Source organism: Dufourea novaeangliae, unplaced genomic scaffold, assembly GCF_001272555.1.
Source record: "Dufourea novaeangliae isolate 0120121106 unplaced genomic scaffold, ASM127255v1 scaffold118, whole genome shotgun sequence".
NCBI lineage: Eukaryota > Metazoa > Arthropoda > Insecta > Hymenoptera > Halictidae > Dufourea > Dufourea novaeangliae.
In genome coordinates, this window is record NW_015374006.1 from 1,875,866 (window position 1) to 1,894,533 (window position 18,668).

An 18,668-nucleotide genomic window follows, 5' to 3' on the forward strand; every position below is an offset into this window, starting at 1 on the left:
GGAACCCGGGGTGGAACAGAAGTGACATTACAAACCGCAAAACAAAGAGGAGAAACATCACCAGGGGCACATGATCGGTTTTTTTTTCTCTTCTTTTCTCGTCGCCATTACAGAAAATCGATCTTGCGTAGACTCATTACGACGTCGAGCGTCATAAAAAAAAAGGGGTCGGACTATTTCTCGGCTCGATTTCGTAGCATCGTACCAGCTAGGATCCACTAAGACTACAAATAATATATATCTCTACACATTTCGACCGGGGTCGGTCTCTCGGTACACTTTCACACTCATCACAGTCGCGCATCTCACTATTTTTAATCTTAAGCTGTGTGCACTGCGTTGTTGTTGGTTTCTTTGTTTTTCAGGATAGAAACGTCGGGAGAAGGGGGGGGGTGTGGGGGGAGTTGTTGACGAATCACAGCAGCCCCGGAGCCGATACGAAAACGGGGAACCGACATTCTCTAACTGTAAATGTTCGTGTAATGTTTTTGTTCCTTTTTCTGTGTATGTTTAAAGAGCAACGAAAGCACGGGTTACGCCGAATAGACACCACGGCCAGACACGTCAAGGTGCGCTCGTCCGCTTTGGCGTTTTACATTTACAACAAGTAGTGCGAGGAAATTTCGAAGCGTGTATAGCCGCGTGGAGTAAAATTTGTATTTCGTTCTCTCTTCTTCCTTTTTGTACAGCAATTCCTGTCGCCACTGCCGCGCCCGGGGGAAAACACGTTCTGGAGGACAACGATCGTATGCGAGGTATACTCGGTATCAATCGGAGAAGTTTCCATATTGTTTTGTTTTTTCTTTTCGATCCTTCCACGAAACCGGGTTTCGCTTCTCGACGTTTGCACGCGCTTGCACGAATTTTCGAATAAATACGTCCATGCGGCGGGACAAAGGAGGGGATTCGCGAACACCGTGACTCGGGTTCGACCATAAATCTTGAAAGACTGAGGAGAGATACCGAAGTCTTTTTTTTTTTTTGTTTCTGCACGTTTACAACATGCCGAAACCTTTCGAATAGTTGATCGCTTTCAGCAGACGATCCTGCAATTTCTCTATCGTGCTGTAGTCTGGCAACAGTAGGATGTTGAAGCACGTGTGTGCTATCGGTAGCCTGAAATGTCGAACGAATTATTCGCATAACATTATTTATTGAGAACTAACGTCACAGTCCGCCTTTCAATCGTTCCGAAGTCATACCTATCGGAATCTGGACCGTGTCTGGCAATAACCATTTTAAGCCTAGACAGACCGCCAACCGGTACTCTGTCACTTCCAGTAGTGAACTGTAACAGTCTTCGTTGACTTTCTGGTGGCAACGAATGAGCAACGCGCCAGAAATTACGTATTGCCTCGCTGTCCACGGTGTAACCGCCCTCATACTCTGTCGCTGCTTCCAATTCCGCGAAATCGAAGATTTTACTACCGCAAACAAGCTGCAAGAAAATAAGGTTAGAACAGGAAGGAAGAAATACTTTGAGGTTATGGCTGGTGTAGAGGACAAACATGCAAGTGAGTACATACTTGCTCAATTTCTTCGGGTCTGAAAAGTAACGCAAGCGGACTCTCATCCGTGACCATTTGGAATCCACGTCTGAACGCCTTGAATTGTCTTTCTACTGATTTATTAAGTAAAAAGTCCGCATAGAGATCCACAAATTCTTTCTTGTTTTCTTGCGTCACGAATAGTTCGTCGCCGTTTTCTTTGAGATCGTGGAAAGATATCGAGCCAAAGACATCCCTAAAATATCATAGAAGTTATTAGTTTCTTAATTGTAGATTATAATAGTATTCGTTGGTTTGATTTGAAACGTACTTGTAAGCCACTTTGAAGGTTTGCATGAATGTTTCTGGCATGTCATCTCCAGTGTATTCTATCAATTCTTTGAGTGTCCTATACAATGTAGGACTCCAATCTTCCAAATCGGCGAAGCTGCCTTTCCTACCAAGCAATTTTCGATACACAACCATTGAGAAACGTACGTCGAGAATTACGTTGTTGTATATCGCTAGGCCAAGGACAACGCCTATCAGCGTAAAGTGTGCGTCACTTTCGAATGATGTTGGGTTAAACCATGTCATTTGTGTGTCTTCCTATAAAAAAAAAACATATATAAATATGTAATGAATATATCTATTTAAAAGCTTTTAGTGTTTCTTTTCAACTAATTCCGAATTACCTGAGTTGTAAACATGCCATAATCAGGATTAAAGATTTCTTCTACAATTAACTGAAAGAACTCCTTGGAAACTCCACCTTCATCGACTCCCTGTTCACCCTCGAATTCAACGACTAATTGTTTCTTAAGGTCTGATGGATTTTCCATCGCGATCATTTCCAATTCCACTAATGCATCGTCTATTAGACGATCTCTCCTTACCTACGTCGAAAAGTAGTTAACAGGATAAGAAATTATTAATAAAATAATTCACTCTACCTTATTCTACCTTCGTCTCACCTTTAGTTTTAAGTATGGATTTGTAGGTTGACCAACCACAGTCTGCAAAAAGCTCATCCGTCGTTCACTGTACATTCTGATACGGTTATCGTAATACAAGCCCAGTGTCTTCGTAGCAGGCGTAAGGATAAAAGCATAATTCATAAAACTAAACTTCATCGGTTCCTCGCTTTTATAATATGCAAAGTCTTTGTCCATTTCTATGGCGTCACTAAGAGGTTCATTATAGAAGTCAGTGAATGCTATAAATGGCTTCCTTGCATCTAATGCGGTAATGCCAAGTTCTTTTGCTAGGGGATCCTTCATAAAATTGAAATTATTGTCAGTATTGATATAGTAACGAATTTTATCAACTTTCTTTTTTACATGATATTACCTGAGGAATTTGTGACGATCTTACAGACTTATCTATACCAACAGATTCGGCGTCTTCATCTAGATGCAATTCAGGTTCGTCCAGTTCACCGGCCAGCATACTCGCGTAGTATAAAATTTTCATAACTTTCGTAGGGGCTGTAATAGTGTCTGCATCTTGGACGCAATAATCTCGCGTAAAAGAACCTCCTATCACCTTTACAGTTATCAACTCCTGCAGGGCCTGCAAAATACTCGGTAGCCGAGATTTACAATGCTTTGCCCATACGCGCGCCAGTTTAGCTTGTGCAACGATAGGAAAGCAGCTGAGCGCTTTACAGAGCATGTGAAGTGCGAGCTCGAGGTATTCGCTGTTTCCTAGCATTGGAATTTCAAATACAATGAGAAATACATTCAATAGACTGTCCATATTATCCCATGGCATAATGCGGAATACCCTCAAATCTAATTCAATGTTGTCTGCTAAAGTCACTAGTGCATTGACCAAAGCAGATTCAAATGCTTCTCCTGAGGGTAAAAAGAATGAATAGATTACGTTCGTAAAAATCACACGATACAGAACGGATAATTACCTGGCAATGACCACAGAGCAGCGAAAGCTCTCCGAACAGCTGGCAGGTCAACGCTAGTGTCATCATTATTAGGAACTGTGGGTGATGGTTCACTGCTATCTTCTTCTTTGTCCTCTCCTTGAATGGATCGAATTGCTTCCTTATCCATATCACCGGGGGGCCTCAACAAGCTGTCCGATGCTCTATCAAGGAGCGCAGCCAGTGGTGAGTCATTTTTCACTGTCTTTTGGAAACTGAGACTCAACGCTTTTGCACACGAAAACACTTCGCCCAATGTGCGAATTAACAGCGAATACGATCCCTCTGATTTACATCTGTCTATTATGTCAAGAAGTTTTGCTTCTGTGAGATATGGATCCTGCTTTCCTGTTAATAGCAAATTAATTTCATTCTGTTATCAGTATTTTTGTAAGTGATTTAGTTATAATAATAAGTAATTGATAATGAAAACTTTTCTTTACGTTATAAATTATGTTTCTACTTTAAATAAATAAAAAACAAGAAGTAGGAATGAAACATAATATTTATTAGCATGTATACAGCGGCCACACAAGAATTTAATAAATATTTGCAATTCAATTTTTTACAGAATAATTTCTTAAAAAACGAGGAAAATTATTTGATATTTGTAGGATAGCGTGAGTATTTTTCCTTTGCTAAGTATTTGAGGTACAAATTAAGTACCAATAATTTTGTTACATAACGAGAAGTGTTTTTAAATTGTCTCTTAGAGGATACGTTCATTGTATGCGATGACTTCTTCTTTTTTTTTTGCATTCTTGACGGTCTTTTCACATTTTTTTGGTGTTTGTTACGTGTTTTAATTGGACTATCATTATAATTTGGAATACGAATATTACATCTATTTATTATTGCCAAAAGATGGTCTCCATCTGAGAATATTCTTTCATTAAAAACTGAAGGAACATATGTATGATTTGGTTTACAAAATTGATATGGTTGAGGAACTGTTCTTGTTTTGTTCATGGGAATCAAACTGAAATCTTTATTTAAAGTAGGGTCTATTTGAGCTCCAGTCTCTTTCACCAATCTGCCATTAGAAGAACTTTGAATATTTTGGTAGGATAGACCTTTAGAAAAAGGTTTCAATTTATTTAGAACTTTAATCTTTTTATCCCCATCTACAGGGAACTTTATCAAATCATTCACTAAAGGAACAGGATTTCTCCTGGTATTTGATGCAATACCTTCTTCCGAACATGTTGGATTTACACTTTTAACTGGTAAACTCTTTGCCAATGATGCAGGACCTGGTTCTAAAGTTGTTCGAGCTACTTTGCTTGGTTGAGTGCCATCGCAGAGCCTAGCTTCTTGTGAAAACAACTGAATAGCTTGCGCTGCAGCTTGATTTGGAGTGAGATTTGTTACCTGTTTGAAATATAAATTACATCAGTAATGAGAAAATGAAAGTGTTTTCCTGATTAGACTGAAATGGTTTCAAATACACACTTTGCCACTTGATGCACAGTTTTGATTGTCACAGTCAGGATTACCGCATCCATCAGTTAACTGATAAAAATATCTTTCAATCAACTTCTTAGCAACTGCACGCTTCATGTCGCTGCAAGGGCTCTCTGCTCCTACCCTAATAATACAATAACAAAACATGGTAATTACTATTTATACAATTTAAAGATGTCCTAAAGCATTAACAATTCATCGACTATTGATGCTTATTTTATAATATTCCACATGTTTATGTAAAAAAGCATATGTACGTGTTAAATCCTTTTCAATGTCAAGAATTATTAATGTATGCCTACATTAACATTGGAAATGAACTATTGTTAGGTATAACACACATGAGAACTACAAACTATATAGATAAGTATTAGTCACGAGTGTTATATGTAAAGATTAGAATTTCCAACATCCTGCAATCAAGTCATGAGGAAATCTATTTCGACACTGACAACTATAGATGCAAATAAAGGTGTCTACTCAAAATCCTCAATATATTTGTCAACCAGACTTAAATGTCATTGTAAACAGGCAAGACCAAAGTAATACAATCATACAAGCCAGATCCCAATAATCGCAATTCATTCAATTAGGAACACATGGTGGTGACATGTTGAGAGCAGTGATTCGCGATGTTGCCAGTTCAAGTGGGAATGACAGTTCAGAATGAAACGGGGGGTTCTCGAGGTCGGATGGTGCGACGAGTCGTTGCACCAAAACAAAGCGCGTTAAAAATAGCCGGGGTCTCGTGAATTCGTAACGATATTACGTTTCGCGAAAATGCGACGTAAACAAATTCTGGGCTAGCATAAGGAACCACGATAACAGTGGAGAATAAGAAACGCGATAAAGACACGAGGACTATTCTAGACCCATGATATCGTCGGGGGACATCGATGTCACCTGGAAGCGTGATCTTCCCCAGGGTCCCGTTGGCCCTTGGCGCTCATAGACCGTGAGTCCACGAAATTTTGCCTCCTCCGTCGTCGGCCGTAAAAGAAAATCTCTCCACGACCGCTTCCACTCTGCGAATTGGAGTTACGCCGAGCACTTGCTCGCTAGCACTAAATTTGGTCAGCGGCTTCGCCACGATGCTTCCAAACTATGTTTCACTGTACGTATTACGCACTACGTGGTTGTACACTTCGAAATAGAATAGTACAGGCAAGACAGGAGTGAATAGACAGAAACTGAAGGAGAGAAAGAGATAAAGAAAGATAGGGATAGAGAGAGAAAGAGAGAGAGAGAGAAAGAGAATCGCAGTTCGGCTTGTGGCTCGAGGTATATTTGTCCGTAACTCGAAACGAACAACGTTCCCGTCGAGGTTAGGTATACACTGTACGACGACTGCGCGACTAGTAATGTCTGTGGATCGCGTGGCTTGTCGACCCCGTTGATACGCGAATTTTTCAAGTCAATGTCAGAACACCGTGGGAGAGAGGAAAAACGAATCGGTTCGCGGCCCCTTGGCTGCCGTCTACTGTTCAACACGGACACGACCAGCTGCGAGTATCGAGACTGATTCGATTGATCGAACAAGACGTCGACATTTCTCGAACATCGACCACTCGACGTAGATTCGACCCTGGATCGTGCGGGAAAAATACGAATTCCGATGACTGTGCGATTTGGATATGAAATCTCGTTTGTTCGTTTTTCAGCGTTATGTAGATTCTCGTGATTCCACTCGACGATAGCGATTTAAGTCTGATTTACAATATACGTTTAGACAAGGAATGGCACCGAAACGATTTCGTTCAAAGACACCGAACGTTTGCACAATACAAATTTTCATACAACAAACGCATTCAAAGACTTTTCGTGTATTCAATGGAATCAATGAAAATGACAGCAATTGCGGAAAACTGATGATTTAATTAATGAATAATTTAATATGATAATGTACGTTGACCTGATCCATTCCTAAGTGTTTAAATTTCTTCCAGGCTACGAAACTTCTGCGTTAAGTACAATATTGAAATTAAAAAATTAATATCTTTTAAGTATTTTATTTATTTACGAATTATCGAATTATTTTAATCAACCATGTTACTAAGAAGATGTTGATTAAACAATGATTCTTTTTAACAGTATTTATGTTTTCATCGTTTAATACCAGCAACAAATCTGTTCAACGATCTAGGTCAGGTTACGTAACTATAGTTCTTAACAGAAAAGTTAGCTAATATCTTAAAAAACTATTCGAGGGAAACCCCTGCATTATTTACGGAAAACTGACTTTTCGATCGTTTCTGTACACCACATCAGCGAAGTTCTTTAAAGGGAATATCGATTTTGCGCTAAATCCAGCGCACGTTATACCGCAGGCGATTGATTATAATCCTTTCCCTGATTTCGCGGGAATAAGTAAATGAGGGCCAAGGTGGGAGAGGGAAAAGGGGGTGGTGGCAAGACATTCGATAATTTCTATCGGTTCGGGTTGAATATAAAGGGGAAATTGAGCTTTCGGTGGCGAAACGAGGGACTGACGTGAACAGGAAACCATTAGTTCACAGCAAAAAGGGTGAAATTATCGGTGCCAAGCTGCGCCATTTGCCGAGCAGACGTGCGAATAAAGCCGCTCCCTCGGTCACACCTACGTACATATGCATATCGCGTTTTATTTAAATTCATTCCTGCCACTTTCACGTTAATTGCGATACCAAACACACGCCTTCGTTCGAAAATTTTCAGACTCCATTAGCCTTACTATCCGTTCTCCGGAAATAAAAGTCACGATACCATACATCTTATCGCGAAATCAATCTGGGTTGTTTTTGTGAATTCCAATATGCTTTTCGCGTGACCATTGCGGTTGCAAAATTCGTCAAGGAATATATTTTAATGAAATCACTTGGTGCTCGACGTTTCGTATGTTTCAGAGTCTTAGGTTGGTAAAGTAATCACTGCTCGGTGTAATTTTTAAAGCATTATGACGCACGTAAGTCGAAGGTACAGTAAGATATGCAAATTAAAAAACCAATTTGCTTAATGATTTTCACGAATTTGTTACGCAACTTGTTGTCTTTGCATTTTAAGTGGATTGCTCGTTGGGATTAAAAATGAGTAACTTCTTATCACTTTATTATATTCGAGGTGTGCATTCTTTTTATTTCGTGAAGATTTTTTCCGCTTTTCTTCTTGTCGATATATTATGGTTATAATTGTTTTCGAGTTGATTTCAGTTTTTTAAATATATTTTTATGTCTTTAACCGTAGAAAGACTGATCGACCATCCATTATTTACGTATTCTCTTTGATGACTTCACCTTTATCGGACGACGGACGCGTACAAGTTCACGGCGAGGGATTGTGTACACAACGAAGGGGGGAGGAAAGCGTAAGTTGGAATACCAGTTACCAACTTCTTAACTTGACAATGTAATTTAAAGTTTCAGAAGATCGTTCCCAGCGGAGATAGCTCGGACCATTTAGCTGGATGATCGAGAGCCGCTGATTAGACAGAAATCGGTGCTCCAGCAAGCAGGGTGTCATCAGTAATTTGGTGCCAAGCCAACTACTCGAGATTTTTCGATGATACGAGGCTATATCCATGTTCGATCCGAAATACGTCAAAGGTTCATAACGTTGTCTCTGCGATAGATATCCCGAGGAAAATGTTCGACCAGCTCTCTCCAACACCCTCCTTTAATCTTTTAACAGCCGATGGAAGATCAATCTCACATACCTACTTCAAAAGAAAATGTAGAACGTTGGTAAATACTTAATCAATCGTGGGATTGAAGTGGAAATACTTGTTAAAAATTCAAGAATTAATTTCACGATACTTCGGAACGCAAATATCTACAGTGGGTGAACAAATTATGAGAATTACAGTATGCAAATACATCTTTTTTGTGTTTGTGTAGAAATAGTCGTCATATCAAGGCTTTTACACTGAATAATTGCAATCAATAATTGTCTATTAAAAATGCACAAAAACAAATGAATTTTGAGCTTACGTAATTACAAGAAATACAATTAAAATTGTAAAATTGTCAATTCATGCCGGTGTTTATAATAATTTGATCACCCATCGTATATTGTGGTCACATAATTATTTCCTGGCACAGCTCCCGTACACCCTACCGTGTTGTTAAAGATGCAGCGATTCTATAAAAAGAACCCCTGTCACCCCTGTTGCGCTGTACTTCGATCCGATTGACTCTGACAACAGTGTCGGAGGGGAAGGAAAATTATCGACGGTTTTTATATTCCGTTCGGTTTTGAATGTTGACATATTTCTCTTAAAAATGAACATGTTTTCAATTCATTTTTATTATTCTTATCCCGTGAACGTATGTTCCACTATATAAACTTCGATTATAAAAATAAAATATCATTACAAATGTTTAAATTATATTAAAATTGGATATAGGTATATTTCGGAACACCCACAAAGCTGATGTATCGACTTCAAGGTACTAAAAGGGTTAAGAGAAACTTTTTTCCATGAAAAATTAAAATTCTTCACCCGAGTACCATTTCTCTCCACGCTTCCCCAATGAAATCTCTGCGTTGAATTCGGCCGATTTTCCGTATTTTAATTATTAAAAATATCACCGTTATCGTCGCCACCGGCGGCCATTTTGAGGAGTCCGGACACGATAATACCCAGCCGGAACGGATGCACTCGACCGAGATCGCGAAAGGAAATCGTTAAACCCCCGCAAGGTCCCGGCTTCGATTCACGATGCAATACGGGGCGAATGGGGGAGGGGGTGGAAGAGGGAGAAGGAGAGAGAGAGAGAGAGAAAAAACACCGATCTGTCCGATTGAAATCTAATCCGACGCGTTCCCCGAATATAACGAAAAACCGTTCCGGGGGAACACTTTGGATCTGCGGAACGCGGCCGAGACAATTGTTATCGTTATCGTCCCCGGGCGAGGGAGAACCTCGGACACAGAAGGCCCGTGGTAAACAGAGTCCATTTTTCTCGGCCGAAAAGACAGGGGGTGTGGGGTGGATGGGCGAGGGAGGACGATAGAGATCGGGAAGCAGAAAGGTACACGGATTTACAGGACCAGGGGTCGCTTGATAGGGGATGAAGCTTCTGCTTGGATGCGGCCGAGTTTCGATCAAGGCCAACTTTGCCATTCGTTTGCCACCGTTCCCAACCCCCCTTTCTACACGCCTCTGTCGTCTCTTCCCCTCGTCCCTCTTTCGTTTCCTCCCTGATCTCCGCTACCCTACTCTGGCGCGGTTCTCTTTCATCCTACTTTTATTCTCATCTTTTATTCGCCACCCCTTTCCCCCCCCCCGACAGTTAACACTTTTTTTTCCCCTCGTCGTTCTCTCGCCTATCATTGTGCAAGTTCTCGCCCCCTGGCCTACCCAACCCCCTTCTTTTCCGCTTTGACTCCTTCGTGTTTTTTGTTCCTCTTATCTCTGTATTTTTTATTTGGTTATTTTACTGTTTGTTACGGATGTGGGGTTTGTAAGTGAATTATAGTAGATTGCTTGGAGATGCATGTGGTTTTATTGGAGAAAAGAAGAAGACTTTTTTCTTTGGTCTCGAACTCCGCGATGATGCGACGGGATAAAGGGGATGAATTAGTGAACGGGGATAGTTTTGGAAAATGGGACAAGACACGTTTCTTTCTTGGACCCGGAGAGATAGATGGGCTTGAGGTCGGTTAGGTTGAATGATTTAGTAGGCTCGAACTTCTTTCTCGTTTCTTCAGATGCATCCTCCGATGTATCTTGTCCGTTTAACAATATTATTACCCCAGTCCGTTTAACAATATTATAACCCCAGTATTGAGACTGGTCCAATAGAAGGTAAATTTTATTAATTCATACCATTCAAATTAATTTTATACCTTTGAAAGTAACCCTCTGCCACTGCAATACACTTGTCCCAAGTTCTCGAAGAAGCTTTTACAGTCAATTTGAGGTACAACCCTTCAGAATGAGCAGCGTTTTTTCTTTTATCTCATCTGTCGATTCGAAACCGTGTCCATGACGAGATCATTTCTGCTTGGGGAATAAGAAAATGTCACACGGTGCCATATCAGGTGAGTACGCAGCTATGAAAATCATCCTTTATTATTTTCTTCGCGATTCCGACGACTTGCAACTTTTTTAACATTTTGTTAACACATCATTTAGTACACTAATACTTCTAACTCCACAAAAAAACTCAAGTCACTTGCTACAATTTTGAACGAGTTGTTCCTGTTTTAAAGGGTGTACAAATACTTTTTTGACCCACCGTAGTTGTACTCGTCATCCGTTCACTTCAGCGTCGACATATCTGCCACTTTCTCGTTTTCACTCCCTTCCGCCATTTCCCCCGACTTTTATTGTCCCTTTCCTCGCAGCCTGTGCTGCCTGGCCATTGTTCCTAAGAGCCTCTAATTCCGACGGTAATGATCTCGTAGCCAATGCTCGACCATACGTATCGGAGTTTCGTGTTACGCGCCGCTGCTCGTATCGGCTTTCCTTTATATTAAACTTCAACCACCGGCCCACAGTGGAGCTGGCAAGTCGAAATGACTGGAGGCGCAATAATTCATCGCGTTCTAACGTGACTCGTAAATTAATTCAAGCTTCTTTCGCCAGCCCCGGCGGTATTCAAACGACGTGAAGATTTCCGAAACACGATTGTATGCAAAAAGAAGGTAGAACGCGAGCGTTCGCGACTCGAACTCGTCAGCTCGACTGACAGATTTCGTTCGTATTAATCTGCCTGCTTTTTTCTGTAGGATAATAGGAAAATAAACAAATATTAACGGTATCAAATGAGTACAAAATTTACAAAAAAAGAAAAAGAAAGAATCGTGAATTACTCATTGGTACATCTGATACTTTTTAATGTATTTTACACATTCTGTGATTTCAGTGTTACTGGTACGTCTAACAGAAATGTCTACAGGCGGTCTTACTTGCTCCGGTTTAACGCGGTTTCGCTACGAAAGGGAAAACCTTCTTTTGAGAACTCACTCGTGGAAGCACGAGCAAACAAAGTACAAACGAATCGAGCTGTTGCATTAATTTCTTCTGTTTGCACGCCACAAGCGTCCAAGGAAACGCGAAAGAAAATACAGAGAAGTAAGCGATCCCCATGGAAACGTGGCTCGTTCCCGTGACTGGTTTACGAGTGGAAAATATTTTTCCGGAAAAAGGTATGAATTTCTTACTGGAAGGTTCTCCCGCATGAAAATAATTAATTACATTGTCACTAGTCGGTGAAATTCGAATTTTGCTTTAGTACAAAAAAAGGATCGCGTACTTTAATGGTTCTTGAAAATTTTGACTGTCACGTGATCCAAATATGGTTGACACGTATACAGGGTGAACCACGAATCGTGATCAGTAGATATCATTAGATGTGTTCCAATGTACAGAACAAAATGTTTACAAACAGTTGGCAAGAGCTCAACATCGGAACGCGTACAATGGCGTAGCATACGATACTCTTTGTAATATTACAGTTCGAATATTTCTTTAATCTTTTCTCGACCCAGATGAAACAAAAGTAACACATGTTATGTTATGATACTTACTGAATTCGTCTTGAAATCCTCTAACAAATAGGCGTAAAAAAATTATAGGTGTACTTGCAAAAAATTGAAGGTGACCTTGAAAAATCATGAAAAAAAAAGAGTTGACAAAAAATTTGCTATATTCACGGTAAAGCTCTATTGAAACCATGCTATACCTGATAAAAACATCTTCGATCGGACTGTTAATAACAAAGTAATCTCTACTTGTCACGAATCGTAGTTCACCCTGTATATACATTACAGAGGGGTTGGGTTATTTAACCGTAATGTATAGAATCTAAAAGTTCCATATTGTTTTATGACCGGGGTATCCAGGTACCTGACCTCCAATGACCATCATTTAAAACCCTCTAACCGATTTTAACTTTCTCTTTCTATTTGAGACAACTGTATATTGTTTGAACTGAAGAAAGGAATTTAGAAACGTAGGTGCTGAAAGCATTCAGTTTAGTGCGAAACTTCGAGTGGAGCGGGCGTGCTTGAGTATTGCTAACAATAAGTGGAACATTATATATCTTTTGTCTGTTGTTTTATTTATTGTTTTTTCGAGTATTTTATATTGATAAATATTAATGTAAGTTCATTATTGTCGATACGTTTGTTGTGAAAAAATGTAAGAATATTATCAGCGGTAAAATTTTCCAGGTATGTAATAATCAAATACTTCACGTGTAGAGTACAATCGAATAAAATGCATACGCACGAAGCAATTCCTCACGAAAAAATAAAAAAAATGATATACAATAATATTTTTTCATCCGAGGCTTAATTATCGAGAAAATCTAATTTGGAAATTCACTGTGTGCGTATGCAATTACGGCTTATTTTTTATCGATTTAATTGCATATCATAACCCTTCAATGTAGTTTCATTTTTAAATTATACGTCAGTTATGACTTATTCATATGTGGATACCCAGGTACCCCGGTTATAAAATAAGCGCGTTCCAAACTTTGAAGTCGATTATTTTTATATTAACAAAAAAATGTGTCAACTGTAAATACATAGATCGTTTAGAAATGAATTAAATAACAAGGATCTGAAGGGATTTAAACGTATTTTATTAGAACCATACTCAAATTCCAAGTTCCAAAATGTGTGTGAGCAAATTAATATCAAAGTATAATTTAAAACAAGACTAACAAGCTCTATTAATTAAACGCATATATTTTCGGTATAATTTATGATTTAAAAAACGGAATAAAGAGTGTCTGGCTACGTACGCCTTTTTTCACTGTGGTAGTCAACATGTTGATTAAGAACATATAATTTTGATCTATTCTTTTGTTGTATCGTACATGATCCTTATGGTCGATGCTACTTTATAATTTATTTCAGGCACATGGGTTACATACAATACACTGTTGCACAACTAAAAAAATATTCTCGTGTATATCAAAAGCGGAACGTTTGTCTACCCACGGTATTTAACTCTCCGTACAGCGAATGCTCTGACCTTGTTATACGGGGGAAATTACTTGTGCAACAGATCTCTCGTTGATTCTATTTTCCACAAATTACCGCATAAAAATCCACATATTTACATCTAAACACCATCAATCATCCGACAATCGAGGAACCTCAGTCATTCTATTATTCCCTAGTTTGAAACGTCATAAAAATTATGCACTTCCCAGCTCGAAACTATCTTAGAGTCGAAGAGGGAGGGTTTGATTAAAGATAAAACGAGATCTGGTTGGTATCGCGGAAAAAAGACCGTGACCGATGCCTGGCCAATCGAAAGCTTCGCTTTAATTTTCCACCGCCCCCCTCCCCACCCCTACTCTACGCTACCTCTCCTACAACGGCTCACGAGGCTCTCGACTGTTTCGCTTCTCAGCCGCGAAGAAAGTGTCGTTTTCATCGCAGCTCTCCCGGGCTGTCCTCGACGAGTTGCCTGGGATCATTAACGCGTCGGATTCGTTAATTAAACGGGGGCTGGTAATTCCACGCGGGGCTTCCGAGGGAACCGGCCTGGTAATCGGGCTATTCAGCCGTGAAAGGTGAATGTGTTTACGTCTCGACAACGAAGGTCACCCACCATGCGTTTATCCTCGACGCCGGAAGCCAATCGATCGAGCCAAACGACACGAACGACTGTGCTCGAATTCATCGACGGCCGCGCGCCGATCGACGCGATCTGAATGGTACAGACTTCGTGAAGAACATTTTTCTACGGTTTTTTTCAACCCTCCTGTAGGCAATGTGGGTCGTTAATAGGGTTGCTTACCGTCCTGATGAAACGGGGACGCCCCAGAGTGACCCTTTTTTTTTGGAGAAGCTGACCAATATTCATAACTTCATTGGATTTTTATAAAAATCGGTATTCTCGTGTTTTTCAGCTTGCTGACTTCGAATGTTTTGTCAAAAAAGCAAAATTTTCTTTTTTTCGAGAATCATGAAACATTCAGCATTTTTACGTTTAACGGGTCATGTATGTACTTCAAATATGTTGTTGAATATAATAATTAACGAAGTAAGAATTATAAATGTTATTTGATATAGAATAGTACTATTTCGTCTAGTCTCTGTGTAAAGGCGAATTGTTTGAAGGATCTTTCTACTGTTTCGACTTAATAGTTTGAAGAGATTATTTAACCCTTTCAATGAATACACGAGAATGATCATTTAATTGGGATTTATCGATTGAAAACTAAGAAAATCTGGCAAGTTTGCACGGAGTCTAATAGCAAGCGTGACTATCCACCAACTCCGGTCACGACACCCTCTTTACTCTCTTTTATCGCGAGGACGAGGAGAAAGGCCCTCGTGTCAGACATGAAAGGGCCGATTTGACCTTCTCGAATCTGTCATCCCCCATTTTTTAACGGCCGTGAATCCACAACCGACGATCGATAGATTCGCTGGACCGAGCTTCGTTACCGAATCCCGTCACCAGGTGAGAGGAGCGTGCGAGTGTAAGGGGAACACGTTTGCCAGAACGCCCGAAGGTCGAGGGATGGGATTAAGGGCGATGATGGGGTGTGTGGAACTGTGTGTCGAAATCTTTTTACACAACTTTCGTGTGTACATTTATCGTAGACGCACGTGTGCAAAAGTATTTTAATATCTTAAACAATCACGGAAAATTCGAATTGACCTTGACAATCGAGAAAAAAGTCACCTTGAAGAGGAGATTATTTTAAACGACGGCAGATTAAAATGGAACACACCGCGCGCGAGGTTCAATATCCTGACGATGACAAAAGGGGGAGGGAGAGCCTTATCACCTTCAAGGACAGTGATTGACACGATTGATTGGCGAGGCGTACCATTTCAAACCCTTCGGATGGTTCGGTGTGAAAAATGAACCACGGATTTGTTGACAGGATATTGGGACCCCCCCAGCAATCTCGTGACCCCTAGCGGTTCGTGATATTCTTTTGAAAAATGCGCACGCAGATCTCTGAAAGCCCGTTGACAGCTTCACCCTGCTGGTGGATCTGATGTCTGAGAAGCCATCGAAGCACAATCGGGTCTGAATTTCGACTGAGTTAGATTAAAATACCCCTTTAACCCTTATAAATCCAGTATGCTTTTGTACTCTAACTGTCCAGTAGTGTCCAATAGACACGTTATTAAAAATCCTCAACATTATATTAAAATGAAGTAAATAACGTGATATAAATTATTATATAAATATTACAACATTATAATTATTGTAAATTATTTAATTTTGTATGTAAATCAATTTGAAAATGTGTCGAACGAACACTACTGGGTTGTTTAGTGTTAACGAATGGTTTCTCTAGGTACACGAAACAAAATATCGAGTGTTCTACAATTAATCAGAATTCTATGAATAATCTATATCAGTTACGAGTAACTGATGCGTTACGTGTTCTGCTTCAGAGTTCGATTTTTCTTCAGAAGTATCCGAGAAGATCGTTCTCGAATAGAAAATTGAATTTTCATTGAAGTTCTTTCCACATTATATAGGCCATCGGCCTAGAAAGTCCGCGCCTCTCGGATCGAGGGTTCGAGCCACAGCGTCAGTTTATTTCGTTTCGAGGGGGTTTGGTCCCCAAGGGTGTGCGACAAAGTGTAGATCTCTCTTTTCGGTGTCTGGCACTCTTGAGGATCGCACGGAATTAGGATTACACGACGGTCAAAGAGTGACGTTCTGGAAAACACAATTCCCTTGGCTTGCTCCCCCTTTCAAAATTCAGACATTTAGTATTTTTTATTTCGTTCAGTTTTAGCTTTCCACGAATTCCAACCATTATTATCCGTCGGTTAATTGCAAAAAATGTGACGCGTGCATACGTACCCCCGTTTCTTTTTCCAATGAAATGGAATACGTAGAAAAAGTAATTATGATAGAATAAAATATATTTTGCAAGGACGACAGAAATATTGTTTTTTTTAGTGTAAATGTAATTATGTCAGGGTTTTTGTACTGACTCGATGTAAATGTTTCAAGTCTTTCGATATTTTCAATTTTGTGTTCAGTATCAATTAAGCCTATTTAACACTCATCTATGCCTTGTGTCATTTTGATACATTTTTCTCATGTAATTCTGCCATGTGTAGGTAAATTCAGCTGAGGTTCCGTGACTTTTATTTAAAAGAATTTCCCGATTTAATTATTTATTTCTTCGTTATATTAATTTCTTTCCCACTAGTGTGAATTTGACATCGAAGGAAAAATTAAATTGGAAAAATGAGGAACGAATGAGAGTTAAAAATAGTCGACCAAAAAGTTCATTCAAACGCGTATATTGTAAAAGGTTGAACATTCGAAAAACTGAAGTGAAACCAAAAACCGAACTCTGGATTTTCAGATCGTAGCCTCCTCTCCAGTTAAATTTAAAACACAAAAAAGCGATTCTCATATTTTTTAACTTTCTGGGGTCTGAATTCAATCGTCGGAGGATACGCAGTCCGACCAAACTGGTTTAACGTGTCCACATTTCACGTCGACTTTGTTGTATAAACGGGGCCGAAAATCAAAAACAGGAGGCGTACGTAACAGCTATATCACCGAGATTATGACGTCAGCGATTCCGTCATGAAATCTCGAGTAGGCGGGGGTGGTAGTATACTGCCTGAATTCCCGGCGTGCCACGCACGATAACAGTAGTATCCCGGAAAATCCTTTCTGATGTACGGCCCCGGGAATGTCATTCTGCGCGACGACGAGGCGAGAAGCTATATCGTTAATCTCGCCCACTGGTAAAAGCGAACCGGATGCTCTTTTCATAGATAGTCTGTTTCACAAAAGCGTGTTGAAACAATACGGAAAAATAATTAATATATTTTAAAAATTGAAAAACAGGCTTATGGTACGACTATTGATTAAGAAAGAATGTTGTGTTGAGCCATTTAAAAAGCAATTTACGAAATATCTCGCACCGAATATCCGTCGGTTTTATATTTTTTCTTAGCTGGGTTTCGAGAATTTCGAATCACGAGAAAGATGGAAAAAGTTTTGAACTCTCGAAACACGAAACTTTCGTAATGAGTTTCGAGGTTTCGACGTTTTGAAAAACCCCTCCCCAGATTAAATATTTCACACACCCTCGTTCCCCTTTGTACCGGAGAAACCAGAGGACCTACCCTGTTTCTCAACGCGTAACCAGTTAGGCGGGAAGATCCAGGACGGTGTGTTACGTGCGGCAGGAAACACGCGAACGGTATTATTTAATAATTTATCACTTGACTTTTGCGCCACTTCTCTCTGAAGGTCCGTGAAATATTTCCTCTCGCTGGAATACATCGACGATGCTCGTACAATTACTGTCACCCACCGACAAATTTCTTGCTCGCTTTGTTATATTGTCGGGCGATAAAACTGACATTATGGAAAATCGATGTAACGTATTCTTGGTATTGGTCTATTTACACTGGCGAAACAGTACAGAAATAGCGATGTGTAGATAAAATTCTGAAAAAAATACGTACCGAGAATATCTGTATTAAGTGGAAATTGTTAGTTTTTATGGAATCGTGTATAGTATGACTAGTTAGAATTTGATGACCCTAGGTCGGGGTTAGGTCTGGATGATTTTCCCTAGATAAAAAAAGAAGGTCTGGGTTAGGAAATTGTTAATCTTGTGGAGTCGTATGTAATATGGTTAGTTAGTATTCGATGACCCTAGGTCATGGTTTATGGGAGTGGATATTGATCTGCTTGTTGTGGCCGAGGTTATGGGGTAGATTTAGGTCTCACGAGAGATATCAGTGAATACGAAATTGTGGAAGTTTCTATGAAGGATTGTAGGGTTTGTGTGAATTCTACGGAGTATCTAAAAGTATATGTCAGTATG

The 18,668-nt window shown here is 39.8% G+C and overlaps 1 protein-coding gene across 1 annotated transcript; it reads right to left on the reverse strand.

Annotated features, from left to right (window-relative positions):
* Positions 1–410: 410 nt before the first annotated feature.
* Positions 411–6,069, reverse strand: LOC107188229 (ubiquitin-protein ligase E3A). The gene is made up of 11 exons (XM_015576486.1): positions 5,794–6,069; positions 4,879–5,014; positions 4,617–4,797; positions 3,409–3,774; positions 2,838–3,343; positions 2,462–2,761; positions 2,183–2,383; positions 1,819–2,096; positions 1,527–1,743; positions 1,203–1,438; positions 411–1,116 (listed from the first exon to the last, which is right to left on the reverse strand). Exons 1-11 carry the CDS (start codon positions 5,838–5,840, stop codon positions 996–998), a joined length of 2,589 nt encoding a protein of 862 aa, XP_015431972.1. The 5' UTR covers positions 5,841–6,069; the 3' UTR covers positions 411–995.
* Between the last annotated feature and the right edge of the window lie 12,599 nt (positions 6,070–18,668).